Source organism: Canis lupus, chromosome 6, assembly GCF_011100685.1.
Source record: "Canis lupus familiaris isolate Mischka breed German Shepherd chromosome 6, alternate assembly UU_Cfam_GSD_1.0, whole genome shotgun sequence".
In the NCBI taxonomy this organism is placed as follows: domain Eukaryota; kingdom Metazoa; phylum Chordata; class Mammalia; order Carnivora; family Canidae; genus Canis; species Canis lupus.
In genome coordinates, this window is record NC_049227.1 from 42832128 (window position 1) to 42848128 (window position 16001).

General features: G+C 51.4%; 1 protein-coding gene and 1 long non-coding RNA gene across 2 annotated transcripts; one reads left to right on the forward strand and one right to left on the reverse strand.

Annotated features, from left to right (window-relative positions):
* The first annotated feature begins 90 nt into the window (after positions 1–90).
* Positions 91–14528, forward strand: LOC119872239. Its single transcript, XR_005361040.1, has 5 exons — positions 91–418; positions 4403–4458; positions 8550–8635; positions 13113–13382; positions 13693–14528. It is a non-coding gene; the product is annotated as an uncharacterized LOC119872239 (long non-coding RNA).
* Positions 1647–15478, reverse strand: SYPL2 (synaptophysin like 2). Its single transcript, XM_038541079.1, has 6 exons — positions 15401–15478; positions 15250–15324; positions 8460–8584; positions 7084–7285; positions 5780–5971; positions 1647–4426 (listed from the first exon to the last, which is right to left on the reverse strand). The coding sequence occupies exons 1-6, from the start codon at positions 15452–15454 to the stop codon at positions 4268–4270; spliced, it is 807 nt and encodes a 268-aa protein (XP_038397007.1). The 5' UTR covers positions 15455–15478; the 3' UTR covers positions 1647–4267.
* Positions 15479–16001: the final 523 nt, after the last annotated feature.

Here is a 16001-nt window from a genome sequence, read left to right on the forward strand (position 1 = left end):
CGCGCGGCCCCCGCCCCCCCGCCCCGCCGCGGGCACGCCTCCCCTCCCCCTCCCCCCGCCAGCTCACGCTCTGCGCAAGCGCGCCACGGCTCGTCGGCCCCTCGCGCTCCCTCTCGTACAGCCTTCTGGGAAGTGTAGTCTTGGGGGGGCGCTGTTGCCTACCGAGCTTGCAGCCAGAGCCCCTCCAAAATGCACAACTGCGGGGGGCGAAGAGACCGAAGGCCCGGGACCCCCTCTCTTAACCCTTGTGCACCCACTCTCTGTGCTACCAGCCCGCTCCCGCAAGCTCCCTGCACCCCCAGCCCCAGCCCTCTCTCTGCCCGAGAGCCCTTCTGAGCCGTGCCTCCGCCAGCTGGCTGGCGCCCCTTCCCGGGCTGGCGGTCAAGAAGCGACTTCGCTCCCCCGTAGATCGAATAGGGTAGGTGCAGGGAGGTGGGCGCTGTGAATCAGAAGGGCAAGGGGAGGGAGTCTGTTGGATGTGCTGAAGGACACAAGGGTTGGAGTGGGGGAGGGTCCTCGGCTCCCGTGTTGTGCCTCCTCTGTGGGCCACCCACGGTGCCCTGATGCAGTCTAGAGGGCTGGGGTGGCGTTGTCTGGGTTTGGGAGGACCTAGATGAGCTGATCAGGATCACCTGTCAGGATGACAGAAGGCTGTCTCCGAGCCAGAGCCGGCCCCGAGGCTGCTGGTCTTTGCAGCATCTCTGCTGATCCTTCTCTCCTCCTGAGAACTGCGATCGATACCCTGTACCGCCTCTTCCCAAACCCTGGCTGGACCCTGACTCCATCCATCACTTTGGCTTCCTTTTTCTAATGAATATTTTCTCTGCTGGAAGGGCTGCTACCAGAGCCTAGGCATAGGGAGATTTCTCATCAGATCTGTCATTTTCCTTACTAAGGCCTGGAAAATACCTTAATCATCCTCTTTCTTCTTTTCAGCTGATAACATTTCTTCCCACCCTCCCACAACCAAGAGACAAAGCCTGTCCCCCCCTATCACATCAGAAAAGAGATACTAGTCCTCTTTTCCCTCTTCAACCCTCACAGCTCACCCCAGATTCATTCCTTCAGCTAAAGGAAACCAAATTGGAGGCAAGTAAGTCAAGGTCTGTGACTTCAAGAACTCAGACTTTCTTTTCACTTTCACCCAGGGAATGTTTAAGTACTAGGAAGATAATCTCTGAGGGCAGAGATTCTTAACCCGAGAGCCACAGATTGTGGGGGGGGGGGGGGTGTCCAGGAACTTGTTGAAATTGAATTTAACATTGTGTCCAAATGTGTTTTTTCTAGGGAATGTAAGGGTAGCCTGTAAGAAGGGCAAGGGATATAGAGGTGCAAGTTTGTTCAGAAAGAACCTTCATAGTTAAAAGGGCAAGGCATATGGCCCTCACCTCCTGACAGGAAGTTTAGAAGAGCAAATGGAAATAGCACTGTGGAAGCCACTGTCTCTTGCCTTTTGAGTTTGCTCAAATTTGCTAATGAGTCTACTTGCCTTGAACTAACTGGTGCCACCAAAAGAGGAAAAACTCAGACTCTACTGCTTGGGATGCAGAGTGGAGAGGAGTAGAATAATGTTTTGGTAGAAATGCTGACATTTGTCCAAGAACCTAAAGCAATGGTAGGAAGAGAAAAAAAAAAAAAATCCCTGGAAGGGTTCTAGTCTTGGCTCCTTTATGGCAAATGCTTTGAAGCACTGTTTATTCAAATGTGTAATAACAAGCACCAGAAAACAACATGCAACATTCTCCCTCCCACCCCGATCCTCAATCCCAGAAGTAGGAGACCTATGATCATAATACTGGAGGGAACGCAAATTCAGAAAGGGTCCTTGGCGGGCACCCTGGCAGGGTCAGCATTTAGTAGGGCAGAGGGCATGTTCCCTGCCTGTTGGCCTCCTGTAATCTGGAGAAACCAGACTCAGTCCCCTACTCCAGGCCCCACCAGGCAATGCATTGGTGCCAGCCCTGACTGGAGGGGACATGAGTCCTATGAGAACAGCTCTGCCCTCAGCAGTTGGCCTAGCCCAGACATCTGGAGGTAATGAGGTGAAGTAGCCTTTCCTCTTTGGGTGGTCACGGAAAATGAGGCCATAGCCTAAATCAAGGCCCTTCTGGATGAGAACAAGCCGGCCTCTTGAGGAGGAGAAAGAACCTTCTCTGCTCTAGGAAGAGTTCTGGGCTAGGAGTCCTTGGCAGGAGTGCATACCCACCCCACCCCCCTTCCCCTAGCTCAAGGGCCAGTTGCTAACTTCAGCCCCCAAATCAGAACACTTTATCCATCACATTTCAAATAAATTATAAATACATATACAGAATCCAAACGAAGTTCCAGTAGAAGCTGCTCACAGACCCTCACAGGGGCCAGCTTAAGAAAAATGGTCACCTCTTTGTTCTCTGTGTCTCTGGAGCTGTAGGCAATACTGTTCCCCCCTCTTTCTTGAGTAACCATGGGGACAGCTCAGGACAGAGAGAGGTTCAGACTTAGAAACACTCTCAACCCCATCCCCTCTCTTCCCTCCTCAAATCCCTTCCCCCAAAATCTAAAAACAAAACAAAAAACTAATTCTTTCACTGAAGGGTTCTAGAGCATTTGAGGACGTAAATCTCACACTCCCCCTGTCCAGTGGGGAAACTCTGACCCAAAGAAGAAATGATTGGCCCAAAGTCAAAGACTCTGTCCTCTGGGGACCCTGGTAATCTGCACTGTGAATGGTGTTTAGGGAGGTGAGAAGGTTGGAGGGGTTGTCTCCGTCCTGAGGAGAAATTGGCACAGGGCACATTCACCTTTGGGATGATAAATCGGTTAATTGGCACTGGATTGGGAAATGGCTGGATTCTTCATCCTTCTTCATCCTTCCCTGAGCAGCCCGATGGCCAGGGCAGACTGAAGTGCTTCGAGTTGGGGAGGAGCTGGATGGCCTTTTCCCAGTCAGCATTGACTCTTAGGCCCTGGGGTTCAGAGAGGGACTGAAGGAGGTGTCAGAAAGAGGAGACACATCAAAGACAAATATGGAACTGGGTCCCAAAGTGAAGAAGCACCAATAGCATTGGCCTGCCCTGGACTGGGGTTGGGGTGGAGAGGGTTAGAGCCTGGGAGGGACAGAGGGCAAACCGAGAGGCCACATTCTTTCGTGAAGGTGAGACAAAGAAGTATGAAAGAGAGGCCAAAGAAGGAATTGTGGTTTGGGGGAAATGAGGAAGAAATGGGCCCATCCATCCATGTCCTGGGGCTCTGGGGCAACTTAGCCTCGTGATGGTCCTTTGGGCCCTTCCAAAGCCCTCTCTGGACCCACAGGAATGAAAGGAAGGCCTGGACAGACATGGAAAAGGATCTTGAATGCCTCAGACCCAAGAGGCTGGGGAAGGGAGATGGACGGAGCGGCTGGAGGAAGGGAGGGCTGAGATGGAGATGCTCCTAGACCCCTCATCTTGTGTCCGATATGGGAGACTAAGCCCAAGAAGGAGGACAGGGAGGAAGGTCAGGAGCTTCTAGTGTTGGTAGAAAGTGCCAGAGCCTGGAGGGGTGGGAGGATTGAGGGAATAGAAGAAACTGCTTCCCCAGACAGTTTCCTGGCTTCAGTTTCTTGAAGTTGCAAGCCAGTTGCAATATATCTGCTCCCCACTGAGTCCAGGCCTCATCAGGACCCTCTACAGAGCTGTTTTCTAGGCTAGTTGGCCTCTTGGGTTCCCACATGATAGGCTCTGTGGGTGAGCAGGGGCCAGAGGAAAAAGTAGGAGAGCTCCAACTGACAGGAGATCAGGGCAGAAACAAGGCTTAGATGACAGCCATTGAAGAGGGGCCACCAAACCACTGGTGGGCTCTTCATGCAAGAGACCAGGAAGAAGGCTGCCGGCCAATCCCCTCCCCCCCCTGACTTTTATTGAAGCCGACAGGTTGATAGAAGTGGCTGCTAGGAACCGGTCTCAGGACTCTGGTCTCCTGCCCCAAACTCTCCTGCAGTAGAGGCTCGTTCTCAGAGGCTGTAAAGGTACAAGTAAGATCCCAAGTAAGATGCTGAGGTCCAGGCAGTGGACAAGGAGCACTGAGCTCCTACCACCAGAGGCTTCAGTAAAAGGAGGGATAGGAAGCCACTGGGTGGGCTGCCCTGGGTTTCTGACAGCTGATGCCCATCCATCCACGATGACGTCTCAAAGCTCAAAGCCCAGAATGATGGGGGAAGGGGAGTTGGAGAAGGAAGAGGGAGGTCTTGGAAGCTGGAGGTTGTTGAAGAGGTGCTGTCCTGTTCAGGAGTAGCCAGATGGGGGGCTGCTTACTGCTTCTCCACCGCTCCCTGCTCAGCTGCGCTCTCCTGGCTAGGGCCCTGGCCCTGGTCCTGGCCCTGGCCCTGGCCCTGTCCATGCCATGGGGTCTCCTTGAACACAAACCAACAGTTCCCGGCCCACAGGAAGAAGTTGATAAAGCCGAAGAGCTGCAAAGACATCAGAGAAGTTTGTGAGAATGGTAAGGAAAGCATTGTGGGAACAGGGAGTTGTTCGTGTGGTGGGTGGGAGAAGAGCATAGAGGGCTAGGGAGACTGGACTTCAGGGGACGGGATGTAGAGACCGGGTTCAATGCCAGTGCCCACTAGGGGTTCTCTGGTAAAAGTCTGTAACTGTCCACAGCATGCACCTGAGCTGTAGCTTGATCACTAGGAGAATCTGGCCCCTGGAGTGAAGCATCATGCAAAACAGAGCACGGAGCAAGGGCTCTAGTGGCGCTATCCACAGCACTGTTTTGAGGGCCTTTTCCAAGGGTGGGTGGGACCAGAGCTGTCCAAGGTGCTCCTTTCCTAGGGCCAGGGACCCAGGCAGGGCCATATTCAAATATTTATTCAAAAATACTTAAAAGCCTATCAGCAGGATGTATTCGGGTGGGAGTGTGCTGATGTCTGCAGTTAACTTCAAAATGCATTAAAAATAAGATGGTTTGATGGATGAAGAGAGGCAGATAGGTATGTGATAAAGCGAGTCTAGTAAAATGTTAATGGTACAGTTTGGGCGACGAGTGTGTGGGTGTTCATTGTAAAATTCTTTCAACTTTACTGTGTGTGTGAAAATTTTTACAATAAGCTCTTGGGGACTAAAATCTATCAGCAGGGTTCTAGCAAGGTCTAGAAGGCTCCCTGGTGTGCCAGCAATGAAACTCTTCAGTTGCTGGACCTTGGGGAGTTCCAGGTCATTTTCAGGGCAGGGCTAAGGTGAGGGCACATTTGAAAAGCTCGAGGGCTCAGCTATTTACCAACTGATATGGAAAAATTTCCACAATCTTAACAACTGGGGTGGCCAAACATGTGCGTACCAGCTGGACCCACCTCTGCCCAGAGCCTCTTTCCAGTCTGGAGGCCCGAGTGACAATGAACCCCTTTTCACTCCGGGTCTGCTCCCAGTCTTGAGCCCAGCCACACTCTGTGCTCCCCTTCACATGCTTGCACGCGCACAGAGACACACACACACACATATTGTAAAGAGGCAGGAGGAGTGGGAGGCAGTCGCAGAGAGCATGCCTGGACATGGGGAGAAGGGAAATGGGAAGACACTACAGGAGGAAAGAACAGGAGGCTACGTGGCTCTTAGGTTCCCCACCCCCCAAACCAAAATGTCTTCTCAGGGTCAACCAGCGACCAGCAGCCACTCTTAGGTGCAGGGGTCACCAGCTCCAGTTGCAGGGAATACCAGTGGAGAGATGGCCTGTCTGTTCCCCTCAGAACCTGCCACCGGGCGAGGCCCAGGTACCTGAGATAGCACTGCCTCCCCGACGCCCCTTCAGCGGTCACAGGTCTCACCACAGAGATGTTGGCCAGGCCCATGGAGGGCGTGGCGCCGGCACTGCACACTGCTTCCTCCCCGTGGCACACAGACATGGCTGCAGTCAGGCTGGATGGCCGCGTGGCCCCCTTGATGTCTGTCAAGCCCTTGCCCCAGGCAGCTGCAGCTACCAGCCAGAAGAAGGTGAAGGAGACAGTCACACAGAAGTCCTAGGAGGAGCAGAGGGACAGGAAACACACTCAGAAAGGCCCCCCTCTCGTTGTCTACTTTTTTTCCTCTGGTCATAAGGTCATAATGCACTGGGATCTTGGGGTCCGGGACAGCTACCCCTTGCTATCCTACCCAACACCTGGAGCCTCAAAGAGCCCAGATCATCTTAAGGAATCTCTTCACTGCCACCAAAGGAACCCTGCCACCCAGGGCTACCCCTGCCCAGGCCCTCAGAACGAAGTCAGACAACAGTCTATCAAAACAGCTGCTAGGGATCCCTGGGTGGCGCAGCGGTTTGGCGCCTGCCTTTGGCCCAGGGCGCGATCCTGGAGACCCGGGATCGAGTCCCACATCGGGTTCCCGGTGCCTGGAGCCTGCTTCTCCCTCTGCCTATGTCTCTGCCTCTCTCTCTCTCTGTGTGACTATCATAAATAAATAAAAGACTAAAAAAAAAAAAAAAACAGCTGCTAGTCACTGTCACCCCCAAACCTAGGTGGCCTAAACTCCCCACCCTCGCCTTCAAGCCTTTCCTCTGATCATCATTGCTCAGCTACAACTGAAGGCAGTGTGAAAGCAGACTGCAGGAGACAAATGGGGTTCTCTAAGGCACCCCTTCCACCCTGCATGCCTGGGATAGGAAGGTGGTAGAAGGGGAACAACATTAATGATAGCTAACGCTTATTGAAGCTAACTCTACACCAGATATTTTATATGCAGCTTCACTCACCTCCCCCAAACACTATGAGATAGGTATTATCTTATCCCCATTTTATATTGAGGAAACTGAGGTCTGGAGAGGAGAAGTGACTTGTCCAAGAGCACAGTTAGTAAAGACTGTCCTGGAATTTGAACCCAGGCAGTGTGACTCCAGAGCCTACTTCTTGATGCTATTATGCTTTCTGTGAGCACAGCAAATGATGGGAGGTTGGGAGAGGCAGCGTCCTTGGAGCCGTGGGAGCCACAGAACCCAAAGGGTATGAAGGGCAAAGAGCTGGTGGGAGACTCAGGAGGTTCCACATATGGATGTCCTCTCCCCCCCATGTGGCCTCAGTCCCAGAACGCATATCTCCTTAGTTTCCCCGCCCATCCCTTCTGGCCTGTGCCCACTCACCACCAGTGGGAAGCGCCTGTTCTCTGTGTAGAGGTTGTGAAAGCGCAGGTACAGGACCAGCGCAGCCATGGTGTAGAAGAAGGAAAAGATGCCCAGGGTCACAAAGAACTCAGCAGGAGCAGAGAAATCCCCCATCAGGTGCATGATCTTGGAGGTGGAGTCATCATCGCAGAGGGGCATCTCATACTGGACCCGGTTCAACCTGCAAGTGGCAGGGGATGCCATCCTGAGCTCGGGGCAGTCCTCTCCCAGTGGAGGCAGGGGACTGTCCCTGCTCTGGGAGTAGTCCTGTGCTACTTCCCACCCCGGGACTCTTACAGAACCAAGAAAAGGAGTGTGGGGGGAGGGTCGTTCCTGGAGGCAACCTTGTAGTCAAGACAGGAACATTCCCAGGGACGCCTGGGTGGCTCAGTGGTTGAGCAGCTGCCTTCAGATCAGGGCGTGACCCCGGGGTCCTGGGATTGAGTCCCGCATCGGGCTCCCCACAGAGAGCCTGCTTCTCCCTCTGCCTGTGTCTCTGCCTCTCTCTGTGTCTCTTATGAATAAATAAAAAAATCTTAAAAAAAAAAAAAGACAGGAACATCCCTGGAATTCTGGTCCAACTCTACCTCCCATTCAGCCACTACCCAACAGTCATCCACCTTGCCCAGATATGGTGACTGTTAAACCACCAGGGAGATCAGCTTCATTTTGCCCCTGGGAAAGCACAGGTCCACGGTGGCCAGGTTAAGGTTGGACTTGCCCATTCTCAGGCCTTATTTAGTGAACGCCCCCCACCCCCACCCCATGAGACTATATGGTACAAAATCAGGACAAAGAAAAAAAATCACTCTGTTATAAACAAAAGATAGTTAACCTAACTTAGCTGTTGGTACTAAAACTTTCTGAGAAAATGAGCCCTGTCCCCGATTCTCCTCTGAACAGTTGGGATTCCCCTCCCTAGGCTCAAGCTCCCTAACCTTCAAGGCAGGAAGAAGGTTGCTGGAGGTCAAGAAAGACCTGAACAACTAGCCCCGACTCCTGGAAACCTCCATCCCAAACTGCAAGGGTTCTTCCTGTAGGAACTATGTCACCTGCTAATGGTCATCTGTGGACTGGAACATTATTATAACAATGATCTATTTGAGTTTCCTTGATGTTTCCGTATGGCTAGTGTGTCTGAAATTCTGTGTGTGTGTGTGTGTGTGTGTGTGTGTGTGTGTGTGTGTGTCTGAGATTGTTAACGGGCAGGGAGGACCCAAGTCTTATAGTTCTATCTGAACCTGGAGTGGCACTCAGCAAAAAAGTCTTTAGGTTTCTGGAGGAAGAAGAGACCAAGCAGGTCCTGCCAAACCAGCGAGAGAGGCTGTGTGGGGTCGGAATCAGTTCCTGCTCACCTGAAGGGATAGCCGAACAAAACAATGATGGAGCTCACATCTTTGGCTTCGTTGTTGCAGCGAACTGTTGCTCCTGTCTCCCCGCTGTAGGAGCCGCAGGACCCGAAGGCGAAAATAGCAAAGAGCTGAGGGAGAGGGAAGCCACTTTGAGAGTCGGAAGCCCTCAACCAGCCAAGGTATATCCCATCAAAACCACCTTCTGACTCTCCGCAGGTGCAGTTATGGGGGTGGGGGAGGATTCCCTTTAATCAAGTCCCTCCTGGGCAGGGACTCGTGGCTTCCATTGGCCTTCCAGGCTCCAGATGCCGTGTTCACTGCACCTAAGTGCTGGACCAAATAGCCAAATGAATGAGGTTGACTTGGAAGGGAGATGTAGAGAGAGGAAATGGATACTTTCCACGTCTCCCCGGTGGATGTGACAGTGGAGCACAGGTAGTCTCCTTAAGAGGATGACCAACACAAAGCAAGTTAGACTTTTGGAAATATCTAGCATAAAGCTGGACTTGAACTTTCTCCCCAAGGGAGAGCCACCCTAGAAATAGGTTCCTCTGTGCCAGCTGAGATCAGGCGTGTGTTGGAATTCCTAATATTTCTCCTTTGAAGCTGTCGTTGAATCTTGTCATTACCTCGTTGCTACCTTCCAGTGGCTTCTTTCCTCACTGGAGGTATAGCTAGAAGGGACACCTGTCGCCAAGCCTTCGGAGGGGCCAGGCAGGGAGCTGCCGTCCCATGGTCTGGCAGCCCAACCCCTCTTCCCCCAAACATACTTTTCTCGCAGCAGCAGGGCTGGCTGCGTCTATGCTGACAGTCCTGGCTCAAGCCCAGAGAAAAGTACCTTCCACTTGCCTTATCGGCCTCCACTCTTTCTCCAGTGGTGTTGCCCTTTGTAATCTGCGGGTGCTGCCATCACTCAGTGTTAAGAACCCGAGGCATTTCAGATCACTTGAATTGTTTTCCTCTCCACCTTTCATCACATCTGACTAAACCTCCTGTCTTGAGTGAGATGAAATTTCCCCAACCTATGGTTTTCAGATTTCTTTCTGGGGAAACACACTGGTTAGAAAAGGAGGTGAGAAGCTGGAATCTCTGATCCTCCCACGTCATCTGCTCAGGCCCCATTTCCTGTGCACTTACCTCGTCCAGGCTTGCACATGATGTAATCATTCTTAATAAGCACAGAGCTTATTCTGTTAATGACCGTTTTCTGTATGTTTTTCCATGTCTTGGTGTCTTGGACATTAAGCACCTAGAAGACAGCTCATCTACATCCCAGCCTTGCACCCAGAGTTTAGAGTAGAGTTGTGTGCACAGGATTTTGCTAATGCTTGACAGTGTTACAGAGGGAAAAGAGACCTGGGTTAGGAGTTTGGAAATGTGGGTTCTAGTCCGGGTCCAGTCACTCATTAGCTGGATGAGCTCAAGTAAGTCACTCCACTTTGAGTCTCAGTTTTCTTGTCTGTAAAATGAGGGCTTTGGAGCAGGCAATCCAGAGGCCTTTCTCTCACTGGAAGAGAGTAATGCTATCAGAGTGCTCTTGGCTGGGCTTGCCAGCAGCTGTACTCTGCCCCTGGGTGGTGTCTGGTGCCACTGCCCTGCCTTGCATCGCCTGGCCTGGCAGCTCTTGTCCACGCTGGAGCTGCTCACCCCTCTCTAAAGGTCATAATGAGCACCTCTCTGTCTCCATGAGGTTTAGTTCAGACAAATGAGAATTGTCTTCATTTTTAAAAACATTCAGAAAAGGAGAGAGTATAGCTCTTTCCAATGCCTGAATAACCTCATCTGGCTTCATTTACAGAGGCTGAGATAGAGACCTGTTTGCTCATGTTGACAGAGCTGAAGAGAAGTTGCCCAAAGCTTCTGCATCATTACCTTTTATATACTCCAAGCCTCCTCACTGGCATAACAATGGTGCTCCTCTAGCTCTTTTGTCATAGGAATTCTGGAATTTATGTCAGCTTCTTACAAGTTTCTTTATCCCTCTTAGCCTCTGGCGCTGAGAACTGGACACACAATTAGAGTGTCACATTCTAGGAAGGGCAGCACAGTTGGACATATTTTTATCCGTTGGCAGTTAGCGCTATAGAGGTCCCCTAAGAAAATAGGTATTTCTAACTTGGGGCAATGAGTGGTCAATTGTGGAGCTTTCTCCTCACCAGCACTTCCTTGACAGGCACATCTACAGAAGGATGACACTGAGCATCTACTGTGTACCAGGCACTGTTTTAAGCACTATCATTTAGTAGTGAACAAAAGAGAAAAATCTCTGTCTTCATGGAACTCGTAATTTAGAGCTGGACTATCCACCATGGTAGCCACTAGCCAAGTGCGGCTATTTACACTCAAGTTCATTAAAATTAAATAAAATTAAAAATTCAGCTGTTGAGTCACAATAGCCACATTTCAATAGCTACATGTGACTAGCAGGTACCATATTGGACAACACAGGTTATAGAACTTTACCATCATTGTCCAAAGTTCTGCTAATGTCTAGATGGTAACCTAGAAGTTCTGAAAATCCTAAACCCTGCTCTATGATTCCTCAAAGAGTGAAATATACCACAAATAGCTGGAGTACTAACTGTTTCCTCTTCTATTTTGATTCTTTGAAAGTCAGGAATCCAGAAACACCTTACATAATTCTTTATCAATCAGAATACATAATTAAATCTGAATATCGGGCAGTCATGTGATGCCAGATAACATAAAGTTTGCTGTGTAAGTGGACAAAGGGAAAAATCTGAGGGGAACTTCATAGGTTCACAGGACATCAGAGCAAAAAAAGATCTCAGAGATCGTTACGCCCAGTGGTCTCACTTCACAGAGGTGGAAACTAAAGTCCCAAAAGATCAAGTAACTCTCCCAAGGTCACATTTAGTGATTGTGAGAGCTAGCCTTAGAATTCACATCTCCTCATTCCCTGTCCAGGGCTTTCTACTTCATTCACTCATCAACAAACAGTTATGAACCATCTGCTATGTGCCAAGTGCTGGTGACACAAAGATGAATGAATAAGACCCAGTACCTTCTCTTGACAGTTTATGTCAAGGAGAAAAAAAGTGTAATGTTCAAATAAACAAACTAAAATTCTGCATCACAAAGTTATTAAGGCCAAAAGAGAGCGAGAGCGAGAGCGAGCAACAGAGACAGAAAGAGAGGGAGAGGGAGAGGGGGGGAGAGAGAGAGAGAGAGATCTTTCCTATGTTCAGTGAAGATTATAAGGAGGCAGGGAGGAGCTCTGCACCTGGGATGCAGGTGGCAGAGAAAGACACCCTGACCCAGCCTCCTCCACCTTTTGGAACCAGAATGTGCCAGGTGACTGAGGCACAGAGAGGAGCAGGATAGAACTGAAACCATCCATATCACTGAACACAAGGGCCTGAGTTCAGCAAACTGCTCAAAAATAGCAGTAGCCAAGGAGTCACTGAGAGGGGAGAGGTGGGGAGGGAATCTCTAAGTCTCTAATGCCAACCAGCCTTCTTCCTCTTGGAACTGTATTGCTGGGGACAGTGATGGTCATACACTGCACTCCTGCTCGTCTCTGTATCTCTGATACAGGTGACAGGTGGCCAGAATCACCTTGCCAGTTTGGTGCTGACTTGCTGGATGGTGATGATCCTTTGAGAACCCCAGTTAGTGCAGGGCACAAGGAAGATGAGTTCTCCCCCTACTCTTACCTCTACAGTCATCTCAGTGGTTTTATGGACTCTGGTGGTATTCTTTCGCATTCCCCTACACCAGCTGAAATAGCTTATTTTCATTATAGAGATCCTGGAGCCAAGTAAGTGGCTTTGGCACCTCAAAGGTGAATTATTGATTAGGGATACACCCAGTTAATGATAATATGACTTACTATGGAAACAGTGACTGAGTAATCCAGGATTCCTTGATGCCTTACCCTCAAAATGAGGATCTGGTGGTGACATTTGAGTAATCTAATCAAAGGACAAATCTAGCTGACAGTCTGTATACAGAGGAAATTTAGGGGAAAGGGGAGGTCTATAAACAAAAGGAAGGGGAGCCAACACTTACTGAATATCTCCTGGATTTCTTGGATTGAATGCTTGGATGCTTTATAGAAGTCACCTCCTATAATAGATCTCCCCTCATTTACAGATAAGAAACCACGGCCCACAAAGATTTTACTTACCCCAGGTACCCTAGATTCCATGACTAGAAAGCAGAGGAGACTTAATGTAAACCAAAGCCCATTGACCTCACAATCTGCCTTTTTCTTTTTTTAAGAAACCAATTCTTTAATAATTGGTCTATACCTATGTCATTTCACTAGCTTTGTGAAGATTTAGTGAGACATCAGAATTGGAAATGAGGTGTGGCTTGGCGGTTTAGCGCCGCCTTCAGCCCAGGGTGTGATCCTGGAGACCAGGAATCGAGTCCCACGTCGGGCTCCCTGCATGGAGCCTTCTTCTCCCTCTGCCTGTGTCTCTGCCTCTCTCTGTGTTTCTCATGAATAAATAAATAAAATCTTAAAAAAAAAAGACACTCTAAGCCACACTCCTAATGAATAAAAGACTAACACTGCTTTCTTCTTACCAGGGTATCAGCAAACTGCTTTTGGAGAACAATAAAAACACAAGTTTTCAAGCATCATTACGATAAATGCAAGATTTGTGTTTTCTCTTTTTCCTTTTCCAGTCCAGGAACATTGGATCCCCCAAGCAGGAGATGAGTGAAAATCCAAAAGGATATTTTACTGTCATTTCTGGTGCTGGTTCCTGTGTACTTTCACATTAGCTCATCCTGGAGAGACTCAGGGCAAGTGAAACTCAAGCTCTGCTAGCACGGCAGCAAAAGCAAATCATGTCTCCCTTTGACGCTGTCCTTCGAATGAAGGCTGAGTTCAGAGTCTAGCCTGGGCCCCTGGATTTAGCACTGAGAGAAAGGCATCACCCCCTCTCTGAGAAGGTGAGGATCATAAAAGTCAAATGGGTCTTGACGTAGGCATCAGTGCTGGCCCTGGGAGGAGACTGGATCATTTTCCTAGGCATCGCTTTGCGCAGCCTTTACAGAAATGTGGGTATTGGGGTGGGGGGCATTCAGAAAAGGATAGAAGGACTGAAGAGGGAAGCTTTTCGGAATCCCCCCCCCCACCAACGAAGATTCCATGGTCTAATAATGATCCTCATTGTTTCCCTCACCCCTTGACAGTCTTTGTCAAATTCCCCTTAGATCCATTTGTCTAGTTTAATGATAAAATTGTACTCTTATATTTCAGGTTCTGCTCCTCATAATGGCTCCCTTGTTCTGGATGGCAGTCACATGGAGCCTTAACATCATTCTTATATGGCCACCACTGGTACTGAGACCTTAATATCATTCTTATATGGCCACCACTCTAGTCCTGAAGGGAAGTGGGGGTGGGAGTATAAAAGAGCTCAGTCAGCAGTCCATCCAACTGCTCTTGAGGCAGTGAGGAGAATGGAAAGTCCCCACTAGGTCCCAGAGTTTGCACTTGGGAGCGCCTTGCCTGGCCTGTAGCCCCAGTCAAGGTCTCAGATATCTGGAGATAACCCTACATGCACTATTGCCACTGAATTCCAGATCTGATGATTCCCATCCAAAGGATGATTCAGGAATTGGTGACACAGCGCTAACTCCTATCTCCAGTGAGTTAAAAGCCCTTTAGAACTCCATCCTCTTCCGTATTAACGGTAACTTATTGCCTAGCTGAATTCTGTGCTGAAAGCACATAAATTAATTAAGTGAAAGCACAAATGGTGTGTGGATTGTCTAACTTAAATCTCTTCTGTTATAGTGCACTAAATGCTTCCAACAAGTTGTCATGATTTGAAAGACTGACCTGTCCACATTCCTGACTTACACTCAGGACGCCTTGGGCACTGGTAAGGACAGAGAACATACCTATATCTCCAAGTACCAGTCAGGCAAGGAGATGGTATTTCCCCTGGACCATTACAGAGGTAAACTGAGGCCACAGGCAAGTGATTTCTTCAAGGTCACAGGGTGAGTCTAATGGAGGGCAATATTCTAGCATACCAACCCGTTTAGAACAGAAGGGGACCCTAGGAATGGTGTGACTAACAGTTAACTAACGTGAGAAACTGAGGTCCAGGGAAGTGACTTGCCCAAGGTCACATAGCTGGAAAAGGCAGGTAGGTCCAGGTCTGAAACCCAGAGCTCCAGCTTCCCAACTCAATGTTTTACCTTATTTTACAAGCACATTTGGACACAGTGTGATGTTTATTGTCTTCATATTTTTTATTTAATCCTAGACCCATAGACTTCATTCATTCATCCATTCATTCATTCATTCATTCCCCCTTTCACTCAGTCACTTGAATCCAGATTATTCTGGCGACCTGGACAGGACAACTCCCAGCCAGGACCCTGTCCCCCGGAGCCCATTTTCAAGATCAGCCAGATCCTAGTGGGTTTGGGGGCAGGATGGTTTCCATCGCCCGCCTCCTTCCCTCCTCTGCCCTCCGTGGCTTTCCTCGTCCTCCTTGTCCTCCTCCCCCCTCTGCCACCGAGGAGTGGTATGTGCAGGATCAGAGTTCTGGAAAGGTTACACCCGGGTCCTGTCGCCCGGGTGAAATGTGAGCGCCCTGGGCAAGGGCTCCTTGCACATAGAAGGACCGAATCCCGGGCTCCGCGGGCCCCGCTCGCACCCCCCTGCCCCCGGCGCTGGAGGAGCAGCCCCGGCCCGCCCCTCCCCCGCCCACCTGTCGCCGCCCCCCGCTCCGGCCACATTGCTTCGGGCCGGCGTCACGGCCCAAGCTCCCGAAATAGCCCGCGGCCGGAGCCGACTCACCCACTGGAGAACTTTGATGAAGCCCAGCGGCTCCTCCAGCCGCTGCCAGCGCAGCCCCACCAGCAGGCGGTCCACCTGCGGAGACGGGCGGCGCTCAGGGAGGGTCCCGCCGACTCCCCGGGGAGGGGGCGACAGCCGGGGCGGGGAGTACCTGCTGGCGCGGCGACTTGTCCGCCGCGCGACTCGAGCCCTCGGTCGCAGACATGCCGGCGCGGCGGGGGCGGCGGGGGCGGCGGGGCGAGCGGGGACCGGCGGGGCTCGGCGGGGCTCGGCGGGCGGCGGGGCTCGGGGGCTCGGCGGGCGGCGGGGGCGGCGGGGGCGGCGGGGGCGGCCGACGCGGGGACCGCGCGCTGCCGCTCCGGCTGCACCGAGCCGCCGGGGCCGATTCAAACTTCTGTCAAACTGGCGAGCGCACTTGGCCGCCGAGTCACGTGGCGAGCGCCCGCGCACCCTCCTCCCGCCCCCGGGCTCCGGGCCCGCTCGCGGGGCGCCTTAAAGGGACCCGTGGCCTCCGCGGGCGCCTGGGCGGCGACGGGCTCGGCTTCGGGGCGGGGAGCCGCGGGAGCCGCGGTCCCCAGGCGCACCCGCAGCCGGGCCGGGCCGAGGCCGGCGCTGGGCCGCACGCTCGGTCCCCAGCCCATCCCATCCCGCCCCGTGTGCCTTCGGCGCCGCGGTGCTCAGAATCCACAGGACTTGCATAAAGCATGATCCGTGTCGAAATAAGGTTCTAGACCCCACTTGAGTTAACAAAC